General features: G+C 67.8%; 1 protein-coding gene across 3 annotated transcripts; it reads left to right on the top strand.

Moving 5' to 3' along the window:
- Nucleotides 1-152: 152 nt before the first annotated feature.
- HGFAC (HGF activator) lies at nucleotides 153-7,580 on the top strand. Of its 3 annotated transcripts, none has more exons than XM_090267141.1 (14): nucleotides 153-276; nucleotides 734-914; nucleotides 1,031-1,127; nucleotides 1,276-1,355; nucleotides 2,032-2,154; nucleotides 2,261-2,392; nucleotides 2,567-2,677; nucleotides 2,779-2,953; nucleotides 3,248-3,333; nucleotides 3,919-4,174; nucleotides 5,694-5,833; nucleotides 6,236-6,376; nucleotides 6,457-6,605; nucleotides 7,317-7,580. In XM_090267141.1, the coding sequence occupies exons 1-14, from the start codon at nucleotides 190-192 to the stop codon at nucleotides 7,497-7,499; spliced, it is 1,941 nt and encodes a 646-aa protein (XP_090123267.1). In that variant the 5' UTR covers nucleotides 153-189; the 3' UTR covers nucleotides 7,500-7,580. The 3 variants fall into 3 exon arrangements, with proteins under 3 accessions (XP_090123267.1, XP_090123266.1, XP_090123265.1); XM_090267140.1 differs by having other exon boundaries at nucleotides 3,916-4,174; XM_090267139.1 differs by having other exon boundaries at nucleotides 1,028-1,127; nucleotides 3,916-4,174.
- The last annotated feature ends 898 nt before the right edge of the window (nucleotides 7,581-8,478 follow it).

Genomic DNA, 8,478 nt, shown 5'->3' with positions numbered 1-8,478 from the left:
AAGGATGGCTGAGACCAGAGGGGGCAGCCACGCCCAGTGGGCCTGGCGGGCCAGCCGGGCAGCAGATATGGCGGATGCGGGGCCCCGGCACGGGAGGCGGCCCGGTTAATCATTTCCAAGCGGCCTTGACCCCCCCTGGCCTGGCTGCTCTGGACTCCCGCTGCCCCTCACACCAGCTCAGGAGGCGCCATGGGGCGCTGGGCCTGCCTCCCACCCGGACTGTCCCTGCTGCTGCTGCTGCTGGGGCCCCTTGGGGCCCAACCCCAAGCCGGCAGGGTAAGCACGGACCCCATCGCACTGTGACTTCGGCCTCCCGTGCCCGCTCTGCGTCTGGGGCCGAGGCCAGGCGGGGTGTGGAGCGGGCGAGGGGCTCAACGTGGTGAAAGCGGGCTTTTGGGGGTGAGGTGGGTGTGCTAGGCCCCCACCCAGGGGCACAGGGCTGCCCCCTCTCTGTGGGGTCTGAGTGTTGGAGGGGGTTGGGGTGGAGGTGGGGTGGGCCTCTGAGGGTCTTAGGGCTGCTCCAGTCCCAAGGTCACCCCTGAGGGCAGCTCTGTCTCTCCCCTTGGGCTCCGCGGGAGGCAGAATGGACAGGCCCAGCTGAAGGCCCACCCCAAGGCTTGAGGGCCCCGTTATGGAATCTGAGGCCTGGGGTTGTGCCAGCCCACCCGCAGGGCCAGGTGTGAGGGGACCTGTCCCACACTGATGCTATCCCAGCCTTCTCGGCTCCTCCTAGAACCAAACAGAGCCCCAAGAACCTAATGTCACAGTGACCTCTGGGAGCCCAATGATTCCTGTGACCTCAGTGGCCCCCACGACCTACCTCGTGGGTGCTCCAGAGGCAGAGGATCCCCGTGGTGGTGGGCTCACCTCTCCACCCAGCGCAGCTCCCTCCAGCAGCAGCTCTGGGGGCCCAGGTGGGTCAGGAGGGCTTCCTGGATGAGGTGGCTGGATGGGTAGGGTGGCGGTAGAATGAATCATGGGGGCCGGGGGCCAGCATGGGAGCCCCATGACACGGCCACCTCCCCAGCAGTGCTCACTGAAGACGGGCAGCCCTGCCGGTTCCCCTTCCGCTATGGCGGCCGCCTGCTGCATTCCTGCACCATGGAGGGAAACGCGCACAGGAAGTGGTGGGTCCCAGCTGGGCAAGGCCTCCCCTCCTCGGGGCCCCCACACCTTCTGCCTCCTGCTACCAAGGGAGCTGGCCCTCAGCCAGTGGGACGAGTGAGGTGGAGAGAGTGGGTGTGGGCCCCCCATCACCACGCATGTTGCCCCCAGGTGTGCCACAACTCACAACTACGACCGTGACCGGGCCTGGGGCTACTGTGCACAGGCCCCTGCACCCCGGGAGGGCCCAGGTGGGTGCCCAGGAATGTGGGAGGCCTGAGTCAGACCAGGAGGGGGCTGGGCCAGGGCAGGGGGTGAGCTCAGGGGTGTGGAGGTCAATGTGCTGATGGAGGTGGGGGCGGAGGGGGCAGAGCTGACTGCGCCAGGGGTTCTGGGAGTGGATCCCACTGTAGGCCTGGGGGCCAGGCGAGGGCCCAGGAGCCATCAGCTCAGGGCACCACTCGAGTGTGAGCAGGGGACCCTCCCAGGCAGGACCCTGCCCTGCAGGGTTGCTTTGGCCATTGCTGGACCAAGACACCCCCTAGTGGTCAGGCCAGCCCTGCAGCCTCACGGCCGAGCTCCGGATGGGTGAGGGCTGGGGGGGTCTACAGGATGCTTGCAGGCCTGCCTACGAGGGTCCCAGGGCACAAGGGAGGGGACTGCACTGCCACTGCCTGACAAGGGGGTGGCTGGGCTCCCAGGGAGCTGCATGCAGAGCCAGAGGCCTACCTGCCTAGGGTCTGAGTGCTGCGTGGGCAGTGAGGTGGGGGGTCTGCATACCCTCCCAGGGTACCCTCACCCCCAGGACCCTAGAAGGGGCGTCTTTAAGGCAGCAGTCCTGATGGAGGCAAGCAGCAAGGGTCGCAGAGTCGGGGGGCAGACTTCCCAGGCTCTCAGACCCCCCGCAACCCTCCTGCATGTCCCCAGCTGCTCCCGACCCCTGTGCCTCCAGCCCCTGCCTCAATGGGGGCTCCTGCACCAGCACCCAGGACCCTGGGTCCTATCACTGCACCTGCCCGGGGGCCTTCACTGGCAAGGACTGTGGCATGGGTGAGCCGGCCGGGGGGCGGGGGCAAGGGCATGGTCCTGGGAGGGAGGCGCCCTGCATGGGGGCAGTGGTGTGCAGAAAGCAGGAGATTCATGGTGTGGCCCCCAGAGAAATGCTTCGATGAGACCCGCTACGAGTACCTGGAGGCAGGTGATCGCTGGGCCCGGGTGCACGAGGGCCGCGTGGAGCAGTGCCAGTGTGCGGGGGGCCGCGTCCAGTGCCGGGACACGCGCCACACAGGTACAAGTCGGGGGTGTGAGAACATCAGGAGCCTTCCTGTGGGGTGTCCCCCATCCCCCGTTCCCACGTCAGGAGAAGAGGCTCACCCAGGGTTACCCAGCCACGGGCACCTGACCCCACCCATGCACCCAGCCCCTCAAGGCCTGAGACCTAGCTTCTGAATCCTCCCCACAGCTTGCCTGAGCAGCCCGTGCCTGAATGGGGGCACCTGCCACCTGATTGTGGCCACCGGGACCACTGTGTGTGCCTGTCCCCCGGGCCACGCCGGGAGGCTCTGCAACATTGGTGAGTCGCTCAGCCTCAGAGCTGCACGGGTCGGCCTCCCGCCCTGATTCGTCGGGTAGGCGCGGCTGGGGGTTCAGTGCCATGCCCACTGCTCCCCACAGTGCCCACCCAGAGCTGCTTTACGGGGAACGGCACCGAGTACCGGGGCGTGGCCAGCGCCACAGCTTCTGGCCTCAGCTGCCTGGCCTGGAACTCCGACCTGCTCTATCAGGAGCTGCACGTGGACTCGGTGGCCGCCGCGGCCCTGCTCGGCCTCGGTCCACACGCTTACTGCCGGTCAGCACTGGCCCGGCCCGCCCGGGGTCCCCTCACCGAGGGCAGCCAGGTTCTGTCCTGGGGTGGGGGAGACCTTCCTGACGTCGCCTGCCCCCAAGGCTCCTTCCCACTCTGCCTGGGAGGCTGCTCCAGCGAGAAGAGCTGGGCTGGGAGGTCAGGCCCACAGGTCCAAGGCCTCTCTGTCCATCAGCAGAGAGAGCAAAAGGCTGCTCCAGGGGCGTGAAGGGGCCCCTGCTAGGGACACCCATGCCCCTCTGTGAGGGGTGGCATGACACCCCCACCGCCTCTCTCCAGGAACCCAGACAAGGACGAGCGGCCCTGGTGCTACGTGGTGAGAGAGCACGCGCTTTCCTGGGACTACTGCCACCTGGCGGCCTGCGGTGCGTGGGCTGGGGCTGGGGGGCTGGGGGGTTGGGGAGCTGGGGCAGTGCCGGCCCACGCCACACATGGCCTCTTCTCTCTGGAGGACCACTGCCCATTGGAGAGACGGGGAAACAGGCGCTGGTCCAAGGCCACTTGGGTTGGTGCAGGGGTCAGAGTAGGCAAGCCGGTCACCAGGTCCCCTGAGTGGCTCTCGCCCACCTGAACCAGAGAGGATGACATGCCCGTGGGGTGAACAGCCTGGTGGGAAGCCCAGCAGTGCCCCTGGAGTCAGATGCTGGGGGTGGGCAGCTCCGAGCGGCTAGCTCCCACTCCCGGACCTGCCCCAGTGCTCTCTGGCCATCTGGGCTTGGCTCTGGGCTCCCAGGCTGCTGGGAGGGACACGGACACCGGCGTCCTCTTCCCACAGATGAGGAAGTGGGGGCTCAGAGAGTCAGTCTTGTGCCCAGGAGAGCAGAGCTGGGCCGCAGCCCAGAGGAGCTGCCTGGGTGGGGTGGGAGGCGGCTGAGCCGCCGGGGCTCAAGGGCGGTGGAAGGAGGGTGCAGCCTGGGGCATGTGTGACCAGAGACCTGTGTCCCCAGAAGCCCCCACCAGAAGCCAGCACTTGCCCTCCCTAGTCCTGCGGACGATGCCAGCAGAGGCCCCCGCAGCTGGACGCCAGAGCTGCGGCCGGCGGCACAAGAAGAGGAGCTTCCTTCGGCCTCGCATCATCGGGGGCTCGTCCTCGCTGCCCGGCTCCCACCCCTGGCTGGCCGCCATCTACATCGGCAGCAGCTTCTGCGCTGGGAGCCTGGTCCACACCTGCTGGGTGGTGTCCGCCGCCCACTGCTTCTCCAACAGGTGAGCGGCTCTGGCTCCAGGGTCCCTGAGCCCGACATCCCTCCAGCCACCCGTGCGCCCACCCCCACCGTCCACGCCTCCACCCGCCACCCAGCCACACAGCCGGCGTCCCTCCATCCGGTCCTTCCACGCCCCAGCCCACCCCACACGCCCGTCTTCCGCCATCCGCCTGTCCACACACTTCTGCCTCCATCCCACCTAGGCGCTAACCTCCTCTCTTTGGTTCCTCTGTTCCCCGCTCCGCGTCGCCCCACTGACGCAGGTGGGACTGGGCACTCAGCAGGTGCTGGGCTCTGCGGCTGCAGACCCGTGGAGTGCGGCCTGCGGCTGTCCTTGCCCGCCCCCGCCCCGCCCTGCCTAGGCCCCGCCCTTCCCCGCCCCGCCCCGCCCCTGCCCCGCCCCGCCCCGCCCCTGCCCCGCCCCTCCCCGCCCCGCCTCTCCCCGCCTAGGCCCCGCCCCTGCCCCGCCCACTGCCCCCCCCGCCCCAGGCAGTCAGAAGCCTAAGCCTGCGCAGCAGCGGTAGTGGGCGTAGCCATTCCCCGCGCGACCCCACCCAGGCCCCGCCCCCTCCCGGACGGCGTAGGTGCTCCCCGGGGTGGGGACTAGGCCTGCCTAGGGCGTCGGAGTGTGGGGGTTTCGGTGGGAGGGGCGGGCCTGACTGTGGCGACTCAGCTGTCGGGCTGGCCGTGAGCCCCGCGGTCCCCTGGGGACGACAGCGTGTGCGAGAGGCAGTGCGCGCTGCCCGCCCCGTTACCTCCCCGGCTCCCCGCCGGGCCTGCGCAATGAGACGCCTGCGGCCCTCCCACCAGCGTGGAATTGGGGGGTGTTAAGCAGCGGGGGGAGGGGAGCAGGCAGCCATTCCCACACCCAGGGAGGGCTTGAGAGGGGCCAAGGTTGATGGGCGTCACAGGTCTGCGCCACGCGGCGCTGGTGGACGGGACAGGCCAGATGTGGACGCGAAGGGAGGAGGTTGGGGGCGGGGGTCTCAGACTCCTGGACCCGCAGGCAGCCTCCTAGGAGGGGCCCGCTCCTTGGCGGGCACCAAAGGCAGGACTGGGGATCCCCCTCGGCCCTCAAGGCCTGGGCGTCTCCAGCCGAGCTCACTGGCCGCCCGCCTGAGAAGCTGCCCCCCTGAGGCCCAGGAGCCCCCAGCTCTGACCCCGGGCTGAAGTTGCCGGCCCTGCCCAGCAGGTGGGGACACTGAGCCCCACAGTGTGTTGGGCATCAGCGGCCCTCGGCGTGGGTGCCCATTTTCCAGAAGGGCCTGAGTCCTAGGAGGAGTCTGAGGCAGGATGGCAGAGCCAGAGTGGGGGGGACCCCCGTGTACAGCAGATGGGAAAACGGAGGGTCTGATGGGGACAGAGGGGCTGACTGAGGGGGCCGGCCCTGTGCCCAGCAGTAGCCCTGCACAGTGTCCCCTCCTGCTGTCTGGGGTGCTTGGTCCCCAGGGGTCGGGAGCCAACCTCAGGAGTCTGAGGGGAGGGCCAGGGTCATGCTGCCACCGTCCCCACCCGCACAGCCCCCCCAGGGAAAGTGTCTCAGTGGTCCTGGGCCAACACTTCTTCAACCTGACAACGGACGTGACGCAGACGTTTCGCATCGAGAAGTACATCCCGTACCCCCTGTACTCGGTGTTCAACCCCAGTGACCACGACCTCGGTGAGTCTCGGCCCAGGCCGTGTTGGGGCACAGCGGGGTCAGGGAGGGGCGCCCTGTGCTCCCGGGCCAGAGCCGGGGGAGGAGCGAGGGTGGGCTCTGGAGGGTCCTGGGAGAGTCCTCAGCTACTGGAGTGTGAGGAGGGGTAGAGGGGAAGGATAGAGAGGAGGAGGAGGAGGAGGGACGGCAGGAAGGGGGTCCCGGGCAGGGCAGCGGGGGTGGGGAGCCCAGATGGCCAGGCTTTGGGAGCCTGGGCAGGCCTTCCCGCTCACTCCTGGGCCTCCCAGGCCGCAGTCCCTGCCCCACAGGGCTGTACCCCAGGGTAACTCAGTGGCCACACCCTATCCACACCCAGCCTGGATGCCCCCCACCCCCAGGCTGACCTCTGGCCTCTCTCCTGCTCAGTCCTGATCCGGCTGAAGAAGAAGGGGGACCGCTGTGCCGTCCGCTCCCAGTTCGTCCAGCCCATCTGCTTGCCGGAGCCCAGGAGCCCCTTCCCCGCTGGACACAAGTGCCAGATTGCGGGCTGGGGCCACCAGGATGAGAGTGAGTGGCGCCGGGGGCAGCAGGCCAGTGTGGCGCCCAGGGGAGCCTGGCCCACCCTGACAGCGGTGTCCCGTCTGCAGATGTGAGTGGCTACGCCAGCTCCCTGCGGGAGGCGCTGGTGCCGCTGGTGGCCGACCACAAGTGCAGCAGCCCCGAGGTGTACGGGGCGGACATCAGCCCCAACATGCTGTGTGCCGGCTACTTCGACTGCAAGTCTGACGCCTGCCAGGTGAGCCCAGCTGCGCCCGCTCCCCGTCTGCCACCACTGCCGGAAGACCCCACTGGGGGGCAGAGAGACACCCTCCTCACACAGATGGGGGGACTGAAGGCCACTCTTCCCAGGTCACACAGCTCAGACGTGGCAAGGGAGTGGGGTGGGCACTGCACCCTTGGGGGAAGTCCAGGGTAGCTTCATGGAGGAGGGGGCATTTGCACTTGTCCTGAGGGGTGAATAGGAATTTGCCAGGAGGTGAGGAGGGTGTTTCTAGTGGGGATGGAGGACAGCATAGGTCAGAACACAAGGGCCACCTGGTGCACATGGGGCCTCGCTGGTGGGCAGGGGGCAGCCAGATAGAGGAGTGTGTTGCTGACCATGGAGGCAGCCTGGGCAGTGCTTTAGGGACCAGAACACAGGCCAGACCCCATCACAGCAGCCGACAGCTAGAGGACTTCCCACCGTGAGGCACGGGGAAAGCGGGGCCACGTGCTTACTTGGAAATAAATACCTTTGCCTCTGTCCCCAAGCTGTCAGGAAGCCCTCCCAGAGGCCCCGGGGAGCCCCGCATCACAGGGGAGCCTCGGAGATGCTGCTGGGGGCATCCTCGGGGTTGGGCAAGGGAGGCTGGGACGGGAGGGGCTGGCGGGGCTGTTTCTGGGGTGCTGAGTTGACCCTGGGTCTCCCCAAGCTGGCCCCCGGCTCTGACGGGCCACTCTGCCACAGGGGGACTCGGGGGGGCCGCTGGCCTGCGAGAAGAGCGGCGTGGCCTACCTGTATGGCATCATCAGCTGGGGAGACGGCTGCGGGCAGCTCAACAAGCCGGGCGTCTACACCCGCGTGGCCAACTACGTGGACTGGATCAACGACCGGATTCGGCCCCCCAAGCGGCCTGCGGGTCCCTCCTGAGCTCCCCAGGAAGCGGGGAGTGGGGGACGTGCTGCCTCCCTGCCATTCCCTGCGGGCGGGCAATAAAGACGTTCTCAAGAACACAGCCCTCCCTGCCTGTCCCACTGCCCCCAGCCCGGCCTCCCATCCCAGGCCACCACCAGGGCCCGGAAATACCTGCCCTGACGGGAGTGCCCTCTGAGCCTGCTCCCGTGAGCGCGGAGTGTGGGCGTGTTCACCAGGTGACGCGTGTTTATCGGTTGGCTGTGGGCACGCCATCCCTGCATTCCTGAGTGAGCTGCGCCTGTCAGTGTGAGTGGGTGTCTTTTGTCCGCCCCGGGCTCAGTCCCCACCCAGGAGGCGTCAGCGAGCTCCTGTGCCCGATGGGTTCTTGAGGGCCCTTGGGAGCCCCAGAAGGAGGGCAGAAGACGAGGAGAGTGAGATTGGCTGTTGACTCCCCTGGCTCCCTCCTTTTGGGGTCACCTCCGTGCTACGGGTTGTGTCGTCCTAGAACCCGTCAGGTAGGTGCCCTGGCCCCCAGGACCGGAGAATGTGACCTTATTTGGAAGGAGGGCCTTTCCAGAGGTGATCTAGCCACCACATGGTCACCAGGGTGGGCCCTGGTTCACTGCAGCTGTGTCTGGGATAAGAAGGGGAACGCGGGACGCAGACACACACCGGAGGGCAACATGAAGAGTCGCCTGGGGAAGAGGGCCATCTAGCAACCAGGGACAGGCCTGGGGTAGCTTCTCTGTCCCCATGGACATCTCCACCTGCGACCTCTGGCCTCCAGAACAGGGGAAACTCAGCTTCTGTGGTTTGAGTGCCCAGTCTGCGGGGCTTGTTACGGTGGCCGAGCAAAGCAATGCGCCCGGATCCCTTCACTGCAGGCCAGGGCTCCTCCCAAGACATGTAACCAGCTCTGCTCAGGCGGTTCGGTGGCTGCCCCCGACCCCCAGCAGGTCTAGAGGAGACGCCCAGTCCTGCTGTCTCACTGGCC

This window comes from Furipterus horrens, unplaced genomic scaffold, assembly GCF_987537825.1.
Source record: "Furipterus horrens unplaced genomic scaffold, mFurHor1.1.pri manual_scaffold_2, whole genome shotgun sequence".
NCBI lineage: Eukaryota > Metazoa > Chordata > Mammalia > Chiroptera > Furipteridae > Furipterus > Furipterus horrens.
Note: the sequence above shows the minus strand (reverse complement) of the source record. Positions and strands in the feature narration are given on the sequence as shown.